At 46.2% G+C, this 17,119-nt stretch overlaps 1 protein-coding gene across 1 annotated transcript in view; it reads right to left on the bottom strand.

Annotated features, from left to right (window-relative positions):
- Positions 1-17,119, bottom strand: part of LOC121271965 (sodium channel and clathrin linker 1) — a 37,559-nt gene that overhangs the window by 10,916 nt on the left and 9,524 nt on the right. Inside the window, exons 2-4 of the mRNA XM_041178225.1 lie at positions 15,221-15,363; positions 3,671-3,992; positions 3,083-3,180 (exon numbers count right to left, since the gene is read on the bottom strand). Coding sequence (XP_041034159.1) covers positions 3,083-3,180; positions 3,671-3,992; positions 15,221-15,363 — 563 coding nt within the window. The remainder of the gene's footprint in view (positions 1-3,082; positions 3,181-3,670; positions 3,993-15,220; positions 15,364-17,119) is intronic.

The raw sequence follows: 17,119 nt of genomic DNA, 5'->3' as shown, positions 1-17,119 counted from the left end.
AAATATTCAATGACCCCGCCTCCACCATCTTCTGAGGCAGAGAGGTCCAAAGTCGCAAAACCCTCTGAGAGAAAAAACTTCTCCTCATCTCTGTCCTAAAAAGGCAACCCCTAATTTTAAAACAGTGCCCCCTAGTTCTGGTCTCACCCACAAGAGAAAACATCCTTTCCACGTCCACCTTGTCCAGACTGTTCAGCATCTTATATACTTCAATCAAGTCACCTCTCGCTCCTCTAAACTCCAGTGGAAACAAGCCCAGTCTGACCAACCTTTCCTCATTAGGCAACCCACTCATTCTGGATTTACTCAATCTAGTAAACCTCCTCTGAGCCACCTGCAATGGATTTACATCCTTCCTTAAATAGGTGGACCAAAACTGCACACAGTATTTGAGATATGGTCTAACCAATGTCCTGTATAAATGAAGCATAAAATCCTTACTTTTATGTTCAATTCCTCTCATAAAAAAGGATAGCATTCCATTAGCCTTCTTAATTACTTGCTGTACCTGCATACTAACTTTTTTGTGACTCATGCACTAGAACACCTAGATCCCTCTGCACCTCTGAATTTTGCAGTCATTCTCCATCTAAGTAATACTCTGCTTTTTTATTCTTCCCAATAGCTGCTCATTATCATATCGCTGTTTGTGGGAACTTGCTGTGGGCAAATTGGTTGCCATTTCCTACATTGCAACATCTTGAAGTACACTACTTTGATAGCTGCTTCAAGCTTGCCTGCTAAGTGGTAAGTAACATTTGTGCCACACAGGTGCCAGGCAATGACCATCTCTAACAAGAGAGTATCAAAGCATCTCCTCTTCTCATTCAATGGCATTACCATCGCTGAAACCACCCCCACCAATCAACAAGTTGGGGGTTACCATTGACCTGGATAACAGAAAGAAGGTGGTACTCTTTGTCTTATCTTCCAGATGACTACAAAGCAGATGACCCCCTTTGCTCATCCCCCACAGCGCTGGGTTTGGGCCACTCTGATGTGAACCTCAAGGCTACATGTCAGACAGAGGGAAGAAGAGGGTGTAGCTGGTGGATTGCCTGAAAGAAGCACATGGCCTTTTGGGGGGTGCAGTCTGTGCAGCTGCAGAAACGCAAGGATCAACTGTTGGAAAGCAACTGGTCCAGCCGTAAACTGTAGCTATAAGAGCAGGTCAGGGGCTGGGAATTCTGCAGTGAAATAATTCCCCAAAGCCTGTCCACCATCTTCAAGGCACAAGCCAGGAGAGTGATGGAATACTCCCCACTTGCCTGGATAACTTCCTCCGCCACCAATGCACTGTGGCATCAGTATGTACCATCTACAAGATGCACTTCAGCAAGTCACCAAGGCTCCTTTAACAGCACCTTCCAAACCCACAACCTCTACCAACTAGAAGGACTTGGGTAGCAGATGGATGGGAACACCACCACCTAGAAGTTCCCCTCCAAGTCACGCACTTTCCTGGCTTGCAACTATATCGCCATTCCTTCACTGTCTCTGGGTTAAAATCCTGGAACTCCCTCCCTAACAGCACTGTGGGTGTACCAACACCACACACACTACAGCAGTTCAAGAAGGCAGCTCACCACCACCTTCTCAAGGACAACTAGGGGTGGGCAACAAATGTCCTAGCCAGCAATGTCCACATCCTGCAAAAGAATTAAAAAAGCACTTTGGTACATTCAGAGGTCTTGAAAGGCTCTATATATCATGTTAGGCTAAGTTTCACAATAAGTTTCATCTGTTGACACTGCATTCAAATATAACAGATTTCATGATATTTGCACATTATCCTTATTGCAGGTGAGAGCATCAAAGTCAAGAGAGATGTTACAAACAACCATTTGGTTAATACACAGACAATGATGGTATTTAGTCACATGGACTCCAGATATAGTATTGGACAGCCAATCGCTTTCACTGGCCATTGTGAAGAGTTAACTTCAGCAGAAGACAAGGTCGGCCATCTCATGAGGACATTACCTATTGTCAATCACCATCTCAACAACAACAACTTGCACTTGTATAGCACCATTAAGATAACAAAGCATTTCAAACTGATTTACAAGAGCGTCAAACAAAATTTGACACTGAGCCACTGAAGGCGATATTAGGGTAAGTGACTAAAAACTTAATCAAAGGAATTTTTAAAGTATCCTAAAGGGATGCAGTGTGGTGGTTTAGAAAGAGAATTCCAGGGCCTAGCTAATTGGAGGCATGGCCATCAATGGTGGGGCAATGGAAGCCAGGGATGCTCAAGGGGCCAAAATTGGAAGAACGGCAAGTTTGTAGCATTGGAGGAGGTCACAGTGTCACAGTCGGAAGGGCAAGGCTATGGATGATTTGAACACAAAGGATTACAAATTTCAGAACCTTTCTTGAAAACATCTCTAACACATGATGAGTAATGACACAGGAGATCCATTGGCTTGTGTGCATGGTAGGGAATACCAAAGGGAACTGAGCAAGAGACCATCACATCTTCTGAGGGAAGAGTAGATATACATTGAAAGCAGGGATGAGGGACTTAAAAAGACTTGAGGAGCTGGGATTGTTCTCCCTTGAGTAGAGACGGTTGAGGGGAGATTTGATGGAGGAGCATCAAATTATGAGATGTTTTGATAGAGTAACTCTGTGTAAACTGGTTCTATTGGAGGCTGGGTTTGTGACCAGAGGACACAGATTCAGAAATAACAGAGGGGAGAGCAGGAGATTTTTTAAAAATGAGTTGTTATGATCTGCAATGTGCTACTTGAAAGGGTGGTGGAAGCAGATTCAATAGTAACTTGCAAAGGGAATTGGATAAATATTTATAAAGGAAAACATTCGCAGGGCTATGGGTAAAGGGCTGGGGAGTAGGACTAATTGGAGAACACTTTCAAAGAGTTGGCACAGGCACGATGGACCAAATGGCCTCCATCTGTGCTGTAAGGTTCAATGAGTCAGAGCTTTGAGCAGAGTGCAGGGGCTGTATGGCTAATTTCAGATTGCGCTAGCAGTAAGCAGCATAGAGACAATGGGCTAAGACTCTGCCCACAGACACAAAGCTACATACAAAACATTTACCAGCAAGTCATCTTACTTGTCTTGCAGTGCTCCACTTTTCTTTTGATCTTCAAGTCGTGACATTTCCAGCATGTTCTTCTCTCTTTCTAGTTGAGAAATAGAATTTTCCAATTGCTAAAAAGTAAAACAAGAGTAATTAGCTAACAGAGTTAACAGAAAAGAAACACCCTGGGTAATGAAGCTTCGCTTCAATTACTTATTGGATTTGTTAGTGGCTATCTGGTTTTTTTTAATTCTTTCATGGATGCGGGCATTGCTGGCATTTATTGCCCATCCCTAATTGCCCCTTAAGGTGGTGGTGAGCTGCCTTCTTGAACCGCTGCAGTCCCTGTGGTGTAGGTACACCCACAGTGCTGATAGGGAGGGAGTTCCAGGATTTTGACCCAGCGACAGTGAAGGAACGGCGATATATTTCCAAGTCAGGATGGTGTGGGACTTGGAGGGGAACTTGCAGCTGGTGCTGCCATGCACTTGCTGCTCTTGTCCTTCTAGATGGTGGAAGCTGTGGTTTGGAATTAGTTTTGAATTTTCCCACGGCACTAATTAAACTTGAAAATACATTTTCAACGCACCTGAGACAAAAAAAAGGAGGCACATCACTTACTTTCAGCCTGACAGAGAGCAGCTCAATCTTGGCCTTGCTTTCCAATAGTTGGTCTTCGCGTTTCCGCAGCTGTGCAGACTGCCCCTCCAAAAGGCTGTGTGCTTCTTTCAGGCAGTCCACCAGCTGTGCCCTCTTCTTCCCGCTGTCCGACAGGCAGGCCTTGAGGTTCACATCGAAGTGGCCCAAACCCAGCACTTGGGGGGGCGGGCAAAGCGGGTCATCTGCTTTGTAGTCATCTGGAAGGTGAGACAAAGAGTACCGCCTTCTGGTTGTTATCCAGTTGTAGGGCCCAAGGTCCACTGTTCCATTTGAGAGAGAGGGGCTAGCAGGGAAACAAGAAATGCTTAATGTCAGGTGAAGACAAGGAATCGTCTTTAGTGCATTGCTAGCAAATGTTTGCATTGTACTCTCAAAAACGTTTTGCATTTATATAGTGCTTTTTATTACCACTGGACGTGTCAAAGCACTTTACAGCCAATGTTGGCACTGTTGTAATGTAGGGAATCGTGTGATCAATTTGCACACACAAACAGCAATGTGATAATGGCCACATCTTTTTTCTTGATGTTGATTGAGGGATACCTATTGGCCAGGACACCGAGAATAACTTCCCTGCTCTTCTTTGAAATAGTGCCATGGGATCTTCTACACCCATCCAAGTAGGCAGGTGGAGCTTTGGTTTAATGTCTCATCCAAAACACCTGCCTCATTTTTTGTCCTCAAGTCCTGAGAGTGGGATTTGATCCCAGAACCTTGTGACTCAGAGGCAAGAATGCTACCAACTGATCCATGGCTGACACCTTCCTCCTTTGAGGCATCCAGACCTCCATTTTATTGAGGAGCAGTTGGATCCGAGGGGGAAGCTGGAGTCTGGTCCCTCCAGTTCCCCAATATCTAGCTCCAGCAGGCAATCTTCTCACGTCAACTTTGAGAATGAGGATCATTGGAGGTAACGAGTAGGTTAGACAAAGGAGAGCCAATGGATGTTATCTTCTTGGACTTTCAGAAGGCCTTTGACAAGGTGCCGCACAGGAGGCTGCTCAGTAAGATAAGAGCCCATGGTGTTAGAGGCAACGTACTAGCATGGATAGAAGATTGGCTGTCTGGCAGGAGGCAGAGAATGGGGATAAGGGGGTCCTTCTCAGGATGGCGGCCAGTGACTAGTGGAGTTCCGCAGGGGTCAGTATTGGGACCACAACTTTTCACTTTATACATTAATGATCTAAATGAAGGAACTGAGGGCATCCTGGCTAAGTTTGCAGATAGGTGGATGGACAGGTAGTATTGAGGAGGCGGGGAGACTGCAGAACGATTTGGACAGGTTAGGAGAATGAGCAAAGAAGTAGCAGATGGAATACAACGTGGGGAAGTGTGAAGTCATGCACTTTGGTAGGAAGAATAGAGGCATAGACTATTTTCTAAATGGGGAGAGAATTCAGAAATCTGGAGTGCAAAGGGACTTGGGAGTCCTAGTCCAGGATTCTCTTAAGGTTAACTTGCAGGTTGAGTCGGTAGTTAGGAAGGCAAATGCAATGTTGGCATTTATTTAGAATATAAAAGCAGAGATGTGCTGCTGAGGCTTTATAAGGCTCTGGTCAGACCACATTTAGAATATTACAAGCAATTTTGGGCCCCGTATCTCAGGAAGGATGTGCTGGCCCTGGAGAGAGTCCAGAGGAGGTTCACAAGAACGATTCCAGGAATGAAAGGCTTAACATATGAGGAACGTTTGAGTACTCTGGGTCTATACTCGATGGAGTTTAGAAGGATGAGGGGGGATCTGATTGAAACTTACAGAATACTGAAAGGCCTGGATAGAGTGGATGTGGGAAAGATGTTTCCATTAGTAGGAGAGACTAGGACCCGAGGGCACAGCCTCAGAGTAAAGGGAAGACCTTTTAGAACAGAGATGAGGAGAAACTTCTTTGGCCAGAGAGTGGTGAATCTATGGAATTTATTGCCACAGAAGGCTGTGGAGGCCAGGTCATTGAGTGTATTTAAGACCAAGATAGATAGGATCTTGATTGGTAAGGGGATCAAAGGTTACGGGGAGAAAGCGGGAGAATGGGGATGAGAAACTTATCAGCCATGATTGAATGGCGGAGCAGACTCGATGGGCTGAATGGCCTAATTTCTGCTCCTATGTCTTATGGTCTTAATGGCCTCATAGCAAAGCCAGAGCAGATTCCCAAAACGATGTCCTTGCATTTGTACTTTCCAGCCGAGGTCACTAGGCAGCGAGAAAATAAAGAAGGGCTGACTAAACATTCTCCTCCCGAGCCACAGTCGCTGGAAATAAATCCGTTTAGCTGGTAGGCTAACTGATACATTCAAAGAATCTGCATCACTCTCAGTTAAACAATAACACTATTGTATTGCATAATTCTAACCTAGATTATCAAAACAAGTGCCTTAATCTTGGGCTGAAAGGGTTAAATTATGAGAGCAGATTTGGATGCTGGCAAATGGTAATATCACTGGACTCATAACCCAGAGGCCCAAGCCAGGGGAGGACACAGGTTCAAATCCCACCAAGGCAGCTGGTGGAATTTAAATTCAATTAATAAATCTGAAATTGAGAACAATGGGGGGGGGTGGGGCCACGGAACTATCATCCATTGGGTTCAGCAATGCCCGTACTCAGGTCTGGCCTACATGTGACTCCAGACCCACCGCACTGCGGTTGACTCTTAACTGCCCCTCTGAAATGGCCTAGCAAGCTGCTCAGCTCAAGGGCAATTAGGAATGGGCAACAAATGCTGGCCTTGCCAGTGACACCCAACCATATCTCAGAGAAGAATTTAAAAAAAAGGTTTGTATTGCCCCGGGTATGCTAGATTAAGGGGTGCTCTCATTGAGGTGTTTATAATAATTAAAGGAGTCGGGATAAAACAGACTTTTTCCTCTAGGCAACGTAGCGTAACATTAAGATGAGAGCCAGGCCATTCAGGGTGATGTCAGGAAGCACTTCTTCACACAAAGGGGAGTGTAAATCTGGAACCCACTCTAATTGAGGTTTGGGGGTCAACTGAAAATTTCTAAACTGAGACTGATAGATTCTTGTTAGGGTTACAGAATGATGGCAGGTAATTGAAGTTAATATACAAGTTAGCCATGATCTAAGTGAATTGCAGTACAGGCTAAAGGGACTCAATAGCATCCTCCTGTTCCTATCATCTTACTAACAGGTCTGGATACAACTCTCAGAATGGAGTGTTATGACTCTTGATCTGTGAGCTTTAAAAAAAAATTGGGCCAGATCTTCCCTTTCTTATTCCCTGGTGTCTTGCCCAATATTTATCCCCTCAGCCAACACCACAGAAACAAGTTATCTGGTCATTATCACATTGCTCTTTGTGGGAGCTTGCTGTGCACAAATCGGCTGCTGCATTCCCTACATTACAATAGTGACCATGCTTCAAAAAGTACTTCATTGGTTGTAAGGTGCTTTGGGACATTCTGTGGTCATGAAAGGCCACAAATATAAACGCAAGCCTTTTCTCCCTCATCTGCTTGTCTAGCTTCCCCTTAAATGTATCCATGCCAGTCGTTCCTTGTGGTAGTGAGTTCAACATTCTAACCACTCTCTGGACAAAGAGCTAATGCTGATAGCACAGGCCTCTCCTTAACTAATTAATTTCACTTAGTTAATGTATAATGTGGTGAAAGTGAGAGAAACCATCACATCATCATCACATGACCTACTTACAAAAACTGGATTACAATCAACAATATGGAAAGGCATTTGTCATGTGCTGCATACCAAGTTCAAGCACAAAGAAATTGCATGCACTGTTCACTGCCATCATCTACAGACTTAAAGGACAGTTCTCCAGTCTTCTCAACCCTAAAGTTTCGACTGGTAAACAAAGGAGCTTATTTTAAGGACCCAAAATGTCAGCACAATTCAAGGCCACAGCAATTTTTAACCTTGGTTTGCAACAAATTGTGTGCCTTCATAGGTACAATTCTCCACATGAAGTCTTCACCTTTGAAACCAGTTTAAAACCCACAGTGCCCGAGGTATTGGACTTGCACATGGCAGCCATTTCATTTAGAGACAACATGCTTCTGTCACTATGGTAATGATCTAGGCCTCAATTATCTCGCCCACCTCAAGAGAGCAGAAATGACCATTTAACCTCCTGCCATAATAATTTTTCAAATATTGATTCTGAAAATGCATTGTATTTACAGCCACTATGTTGTTATATCAACTCCTCTGTTTAAAGGAGTATAAAGCTTAGAGCTTGCAGAGTATTAATGAACTTTAGCTCAACCAAAACTGTACTGCCCACATCCGAACTCAAAAACACATGAAATAGGAGGGGTAGACCAGACGGCCTGTCGAGCCTGCTCCACCATTCAATACAATCATGGCTGATCTTGGGCTTCAACTCCATTTTCCTGCAAATCCCTCAATTCCCTGAGCCACCAAAAATCTGTCCATCCCAGCCTCAAATGTATTCAACGATGGAGCACCAACAACCCTCTGGGGTTGGGAATCCCAAAGATTCAAAAGCCTTTGAGTGAAGTAATTTTTCCCTCATCTCAGTCCTAAATCAATGGCCCCTTATCTTGAGGCTGTTCCCCGGTGTCTTAGACTCCCCCGGCCGGCAGAAACAATCCCTCAAACGAAATGAAGTAAATCAAACTCACGCCATCGGCGGAATTTTCCAGACGCCTCCCTGCAGCGGGTTTAATGGTTGGGGGGGGTTGGGGGGGTGGTGGTGGTGGTGGTGGTTGGGGGGGGGGGGTGGGGTGCAATGTGGTGGGAGCTGCAAAGTTGGTTTCCCGCTGGTGTAAAACGACGGCGGGATTGGGCAGCCCTGCCCGTCATGGCGGGGTCGCCATTCCCCACCAGAGGCCGGCGTGAAACAGGTGAAGGCCCGACCGAAATCATCTCCCCAACCCCGTCCGATTTTCTGTGCCGCCCAGCGGGCTTTCACGCCAGTCCAGAACACATCCGGACCAACGTGGTGGGTAAATGTCAGGCTCACCCTGCAAGGCCTGGGGCAGCTCGCACAGGTCGGAAGGGAAGAGGGAGGCCTCCAGCGACCGGGCCCCTGAACAGGCATGAGTGAGCGTAACACCTCCGATGCAGATCGTCTACCTCCAGGAGCTGGATCTTCTATAGTCGACGGTGGATCCGTTGATGTCCATGTGCCTTTTCAGCATGGCACCTGGATATGATGACAGGGCATGAGCCATCCAGCCCACCTCACCACACAAAACGTCAGGAAACCCATCCACCGCACAGTTACTTAGGCCAGCGGCGCGCAATATGGCGCAAATTCCCAGCAGCCTTCGTGGCAAGAAACCCTCCAAATTCCCGCCTCCACCACAGGACTGCCCATTATGATATTCTTGCTCTGGCAACCGGCATCTCTACCCACGTCTCACTCACCAGTCGCTGCGCGCGCTGACCGACACTGGCTCCTCGCCTGGCAATTTCATTTATATAGCACCTTTAGAATTCCAAAATCTTCCAAGGCATTTCACAGGAGTGTTATCAGGAAATCTTTAACATTTGACCACCTCTCCTCACGTGGGGCAATGTTTGGACCATTTAGTAGGTTTTAAGGAGCTTCTTGGAAGAGGAGGAGCCAGAGGTTTAGGCAGTGAATTCTAGGGCTTAGGGTCCAGGCTGCTGAAGGTACGGCCCCCAACGGTACAGTGAAGGATATCAGAGCTGTGCAGGTTGCCAGGGTTGGAGGAGCACAGAGATCTCGGAGGATTGTAGGGTCGGAGGAGGTTGGAGAGATAGAGAGGGGCAAAGCCAAGGACTTGAAAACAAGGGTGAGTGTTATTAAAATCAAGGCTGTTGCCAGACTTGCAACCAACATAGGTCAGTGAGCACAGCGGTGCTGGGTAAATGGGACTTGGCGAAACTTAGGATATGGACAGCACGGTTATGGATGAAATTAGATTGACAGGGAGTGCAAGGCGGCAGGTCAGCCAGTGGATTATCAGAATATTCTAAGGAGGGAAAAGATACTAGTCTGAACTCTCACTATCTGGTGAATTAGACGAGATGGACTTGAATTCTGTAATCAACAGCGAAGGGATGGGACTTGAAGAAAGTGCCCAGCAGACTCCAGTGGGCAGACCTCCTCTTACTTCCATGGCAGCTTGAATTTGGCGCCCTCTACAGTGGATCTATGAAATCTATGTTGGTGGGCCAAGCAGATTGAAGAATCCTCACAGATAGCAAAGCAGAAAACAAAAACCAAGAAAATAAATTACTTAAATCATTGCAGAGAAAGTGAAATAAAAATTGGGAACATACACTTGGGTGATTAAGAGAGAAACATAAATAGAAAAGCACAGGTTTTAAACAAACAAAATCTATATATTTTTTTCCCCTTAAGGGAATTGGAGGCCAGACTCGTAAAATTAAATTTTCATGACCAGAGAGGCTGTTGAGTAGTAATTTTGACCTGTTCTACCATAAAAAAAAACATGGCTCCTGACTGAAAAAGGTTAGAATTTTTCATCAGTCTTTAGTGCGATAATAGAGGGCAATCAATTCACGCCCCAACCTGATGGTTACACAGATTCAATCTGCAGGGACTGCAACAGCAAAACACATGAAGGAGCGAGGTACCACTGACAGCAATTTCTGTGTTTCAGTGTTTAACTGCACATGTGCAGACACCAGAAGCTGCTGTCAGTTTTCTCTCTAATCACAGCGAATGATCACACCCTTGATGTTATTGATATGGCAGATTCAGGGCCAATGGGCAAGGACAAAAAGGTTCAGTTTCTGATGGCTACCAAGGTTGACTAGCCTACCAGTCATTGGCTGACTGGCATGTGCATGAATATTGGCCACATGGGCAAAGGACTCGAGGGCTGCTGGAGAAAAGGGCAAAGAATTCCACAGTTCAGTACATTTCTCCAACTGTTTTATGAATGTTAGTGCCAGAAATATTAGCAATAGATTAGAAACAGATACTTTTAAAAGTTGTGGTTTAATGTTGAGCATAAAGGTTAGTGATGACTTGGGGCCCTGGGATGGATCCATTTCCAGTTGGGGAGTGGGTGGACCCACTCCCACTGTAACATGCAGCAGACTTGCTGCACCATTTACAAGATTTTGCATTGAGAGTTTCCTCAGGAGAGAGGGTGGTTACCAAAGGAGGGCATGAGAACGTGGTGAAATTACAAGACAAATTGGCTCCAAAGTATTCATTACATAAATAATTTGCAACGTTCCATTTTATTCCAACTAGCCCTGGGGAAACAAATGCAATATAGCCGTACTTTGAAGTTCTCCGGGTGCAGTTGTACAAGTTCCCAATGCAATTGAAGGTTTTTTTCTCTGGCAGATGGTTAGTGACCATGATGGCTATGCTTGTTATCCACTGATCCAAATGAGCCAACCAGACCAGCAATTGTTTATCATAACCGTCTATCTCAACCCCCAGCCTGCCTGATACCGACCTTGACAGATGAACTTGCATTTATATCGCACCTTTCACAACCTCAAGGATCGCCAAATCACTTGACGGCCAATTAAGTTTTTCTTCTTGACCAGCCACTGTTGTAATGTAACAAATGTGGCAGCCAATTTGAGCATGGCAAGCTCCCACAAACAGCCACAGGCTTTGAGTGATGTTGAGGGAGGAATAAATATTGGTCAGGGCACCGGGGAGAAACTTCCCCTGCTCTTCTGCGAAATAGTGCCATTGGATCTTTTATACTCACCTAAAAGGGCAGATGGTGCTTTGGCTTAACATCTCATCCAAAAGATGGCATCCCTGACAGTAAGACACCCCCTCAGTGCTGCACTGAGAGTGTCAGCCTGAATTTCTTTTGTCAAAAATGTACTTTAAAAAATTTTATGAATAGATTATATTATTGCTAAAAAAAAAAGGGACATGTCTAAGCTTTTTGTCTTGTTCTCATCAGGGCACTCGCAAGGACACCAATAAAAGGGGGAAAACAACAATTTATACTGTATGTATAAATTATACTTTATGTCTAAATTATTGCTTTCCCCTCATATTGGTATTCTTGCAAGTGTCCTGATGAGTGCAAGACGAAAAGCTTCTACATATCTCTTTTTTCAACAAAACTCAAGTTCTGTACGACCAAATGACTAAGAGTTTGTTATGTAACAGTTCAAGTTTGACACTACATAAAGCGCAATACATTTCAATTTCTTTCAATACAGCATGCGGCCCTCTGAGGTGCCTCACCACAGTTCCAACTGCAGGTTATATTGACAATATACATTTCATATCAAACATGTAGCCCGAGGGGTTTTTACAGGGATTCCACCCTCTCGGTGTACTGTGGGGGAAAGGCCTTAGATGGCGATCTTTCCCCATTGGGTCTCTGCGGCAGCTAGCCCAAGCCTTAGTAATCCCTCAGCACCTTGTCCTGGATCTGGGAATGTGCCAGTCTGCGACACTCACTCACTCTCTGTACTGACTCCAGATCCACAGCAATGTGGTTGACTCTTAAACGCCCTCTGCAATGGCCTAGCAAGCCCGTCAGCTGTAACAAACTGCTACAAAGTCACAAAAGAGGAATGAAACCGGACAGACCACCCAGTATCGACTTAGGCACCGGAAACTTAGCGCCGTTGACCCTGCAAAGTCCTCCATACTAACATCTGGGGGCTAGTGCCAAAATTGGGAGAGCTGTCTCACAGACTAGTCAAGCACTGGCCTGACATGGTCATCCTCATGGAGCCATACCTCACAGATAGTGTCCCAGACACCACCATCACCATCCCTGGGTATGTCCTGTCCCACCAGCAGGACAGACCCAGCAGAGGTGGTGACACAGTGGTATACAGTCGGGAGGGAGTTGCCCTGGGAGTCCTCAACATCGACTCCGGGGCCCACGAAGCCTCATGACATCAGGTCTAACGTGGACAAGTAAACCTCCTGCTGATTACCATGCACCACCCTCCCTCAGCTGATGAATCAGTGCTCCTCCATGCTGAACATCATTTGGAGGAAGCACTGAGGGTGGCAAGGGTGCAGGATGTACTGTGTGGGGGACTTCAATGTCTATCACCAAGAGTGGCTCGGTAGCACCACTACTGACCAAGCTGGCTGAATCCTAAAGGACATAGCTGCTAGACTGGGACTGCGGCAAGCGGTGAGGGAACCAACAAGAGGGAGAAGCATACTTGACTTCGTCCTCACCAACCCGTCTGACATTATCGGTAGGAGTGACCACCTGACAGTCGTTGTGGAGATGAAGTCCCACCTTCACATTGAGGATACCCTCCATCATGTTGTGTGGCACTACCACTGTGCTAAATGGGATAGAATTCAAACAGATCTAGCAACTCAAGACTGGGAATCTACCATGAGGCACTGTGGGCCATCAGCAGCAGCAGAATTGTACTCAAACACAATCTGTAACCTCATGGCCTGGCATATTCCCCACTCTACCATTACCAACAAGCCAGGGGATCAACCCTGGTTCAATGAAGATGAAGAGTGCAGTAGGGCATGCAAGGAGCAGCACCAGGTATACCTAAAAATGAGGTATCAACCTGGTGAAGCTATAACACAGGACTAATTGTGTACCAAACATCATAAACAGCAAGTGATAGACAGGGCTAAGTGATCCCACAACCAATGAATCGGGTCTAAGCTCTGCAGTCCTGCCACATCCAGTCATGAATGGTGGTGGACAATTAAACAACTCCCTGGAAGAGGTGGCTCCACAAATATCCCCATTCTCAATGATGGAGGAGCCCAGCACATCAGTGCAAAAGATAAGGCTGAAGCATTTGTTACAATCTTCAGCCATAAGTGCTATCAAGCAGCACTTGCTTAGCAATAACCTGCTCACTGATGCCCAGTTTGGGTTCTGCCGGGGCCACTCAGCTCCTGACCTCATTACAGCCTTGGTTCAAACATGGACAAAAAAGCTGAACTCCCGAGGTGAGGTGAGAGTGACTGCCCTTGACATCAAGGCAACATTTGACCGAGTGTGGCATCAAAGAGCCCTAGCAAAACTGGAGTCAATGGGCATCAGGGGGAAAACTCTCCACTGGTCGGAGTCATATCTAGCACAAAGGAAAATGGTTATTGTTGTTGGAGGTCAGTCATCTCAGCTCCAGGACATCACTGCAGGAGTTCCTCAGGGTAGTGTCCTGGGCCCAACCAACTTCAGTTGCATCATCAATAACCTTCCTTCCATCATAAGGTCAGAAGTGCGGATGTTCTCTGATGATAGCACAATGTTCAGCACCATTTGTGATTCCTCGATACTGAAGCTGTCTGTGCCCAAATGCAGCAAGACCTGGACAGTATCCAGGCTTGGGTTGGCAAGTAACATTCGCGCCACACAAGTGTCAGGCAATGACCATCTCCAACAAGAGAGAATCCAACCATTGCCCCTTGACATTCAATGTCATTACCATCACTGAATCCCCCACTATCAACATCCCAGGGGTTACCATTGACCAGAAACTGAACTGGGCTAGCCATATAAATACTGTGGCTACATGAGCAGGTCAAAGACTAGGAACTGTGCAACGAATAACTCACCTCCTGACTCCCCAAAGCCTGTCCACCATCTACAAGGCATAAGTCAGGAGCATGATGGAACATTCCCCACTTGCCTGGATGAGTGCAGCTCCCACAACACTCAAGAAGCTGGACAAGGACAGGACAAAGCAGTGTGATTGATTGGCACCACATCCACAAACATTCACTCCCTCCGCCACCAATGCACAGTAGCAGCAGTGTGTACCATCTACAAGATGCACTGCAGGAACTCACTAGGCTCCTTAGATAGCACCTTCCAAACTGATGACCACTGTCATTTAGAAGGGGAAGGGCAGCAAATAGGTGAGAACCCCACCACCTAGGTGTTCCCCTCCAAGTCACTCACCATCCTAACTTGGAAATATATCGGTCGTTCCTTCACTGTCGCTGGGTCAAAGACCTGGAACTCCCTTCCTAACAGCACTGTGGATGTACCTACACCACATGGACTGCAGCGGTTCAAGAAGGCAGCTCACCACCGCCTTCTCAAGGGCAACTAGGGATGGGCAATAAATGCTGGCCCAGCCAGCGAAGCCCACATCCTGTGAATGAATGCAAAAAAAGTGTCAGGCAGACCAAAGAGAGTCTTTCACCGAGCTGATGGTCCTCCAGCAGCAGTTGATTCTCATCTCGGTGTGCGTCACTGGAAACAGCCTGCAGAGCACAGAGTCCTGAGTCACGGTGCTTTTAGGGATGAACCTCAACAATAAACACTGCATCTCTTTCCAGACCAGTGTCAACTGGGTTATATGCTTCCCCCTGGTTACCTTGCCCCAGCACAGTCCACCTGTTTACACAATCCCTACTGACCTACTACTGTTCCTATTAACTCCTGCCCAAAACAACTTATGCTCTATCCTTACTGGCCCTGTTTACTGTGGTTTCGGCAGCTGGTAGGAGGGAAGAGATAACAGCAAGAGATCAGAGATTTGATTGTTTTAATTTTCTGAGGAAAATTGAAGCAGGAATTGAAAAGACACACGCGCCATTGACATGACAAAATTGCCCATCGACCTCCCTCTCCTACCTGGCGGCATCAGATGGATCATAATGAAGTCTCCGTGCCAGTCGCAGGGCTTTGTCTGGCAATGGATCAACAGACCCCAATCCCTTCAGGCTGCGGCAGGGACAGATCGGATCGAGGCATTCCCGGTCCTCCGGCAGAGAGTCCTACAACGGTTGGAACAAAAGAAGGGTTTAGGTTAAATAGATCAGGGATGTTGAGCACTCGACAGATCTTCCTCCTACACCAGCTCCGAGTGAGGTGCTTTGGCTTCTGTGCACAAAATCAGGATGACAGCCTGCTAGCTTATTTAAAGCCGCACTGCTTACATAACATGCTCAAAATGACGAAAACATTTATTGCCAAATATTCGCCTGTGTGTGCGGGGTTACGTTCAGACACTTGGTTGGAGAGTCCTGATACTGTTGCATACCATTCAGTGGATGGATGTTGGTATTGAGGAGCAGACAGGAGTTCATCAAAGCAGGAGGGATTCAGTTGGACTCAGCACCCTGAGCTGAGGGACCGAGGGTGGGCAGTGGGGGAGATGGTGGGACAGATGTTTTAAGTTCAGTCACAATCCACTCCTGATCACTATTTGCTGACAATTGGAAAGTGTGTTTGTGGGGTGGGGGGGAGCGGTTGTTGGGCATTATACAGCATGAAGGTGTGGCCAAGCGGGATACCCCCAGTCAAATAGCATGCTGGCATTTACTATCACACGTGGCCAACTGAATGAGGTGCCGCAGGGCCACTGATGCTCATAGAGCAGGCCCCAATTTAAGCCAGCACGAAATGTCAAGCAAATTAGCAGCTCATTAAATTGCCCTTCATTACGTTCAGATATGTGGGAAGTCAGGTTGGCTGATCACGTACTCGAGGGAAGGGTTTTAAAGAGATGCTGTTTACGCAAAAAGATGCTAGAAAACAAAGCCGGGCAGGCTTGGCGGGTGGAAATTGGGGAGCAGAGAAACTTAAGGGGAGAGTTGATAGAGGTGTTCAGAGGAAGTGGGATGTTATAGAACTGATAAGATGCAATTGTTTCCACTGGCAGGAGGGAAGGTAGCCAGAGCACAAAGCTCTACGATCATTGAGAAAATGGAGGTGAGAGGAATTCTTTGTTTCAAACACAGCGAGTTGTTGTGATCTGGAATGCGCTGCCTGAGAGGGAGTTGAAACAGATTCAATTCTAACATTCAAAAGAGAATTGGATAAATATTTGAAGACTAAAGTAAAAATGCTGGGCTATGGTGGTGGGGGGGGACTAATTGGATAGTTCTTTCAAAGAGCCAGGCTGGCACAATGGGCTGAATGGTCTCTTTTGGCACTGTATAATTTGATGATTCTACTCAGAATGGGCAGTGCTGAGGCAACTGGACTGTAGTAATGTCACAGACACTGGTGTGCCATATCACATTTCATTGAGATAAATGTTAAGCTTCACACATCGGTCCAAAAGGAAGAGAGGAAAGGCAGGACCTCACTGAGTTGGCAACAAATTCTGAGCATCATTCAATAAGGGGAATCACAGAATATTGAAGTAAACCTGGCAAGTGGGACCGAAGGACATAAATTTTAAATCAGCAAAAAGTAAATTGAAAACAGACATTGGGAAGAAACATTTGGAATAAATGTGCCAGACGGAGGCATTAGGGACGTTCACAGGACTGGAGGTTACAATGGGAGAACTTGAGTGCAAGAGGAATGCAGTCAGTCAGCCAACTGGCCTGCTCTCGCCTTTAATTATGTTTCTCTGGTTCACTGGTGATTATACTTTGGCATTGCCCAAGTACATCAGCAGAAGAGAACATTTCCCTTCGTTTATTAGCTATGCTGTGAGCAAAAGCATATGGGGATTGGATGCTTATGAAGCTCTGTCCACTGGTATAAGTTTGCAACTGAGAGTTACAGAATGGCGACAGG

This window comes from Carcharodon carcharias, chromosome 32 (genome assembly GCF_017639515.1).
Source record: "Carcharodon carcharias isolate sCarCar2 chromosome 32, sCarCar2.pri, whole genome shotgun sequence".
NCBI lineage: Eukaryota > Metazoa > Chordata > Chondrichthyes > Lamniformes > Lamnidae > Carcharodon > Carcharodon carcharias.
This window is presented reverse-complemented; position numbering and strand designations above follow the sequence as displayed.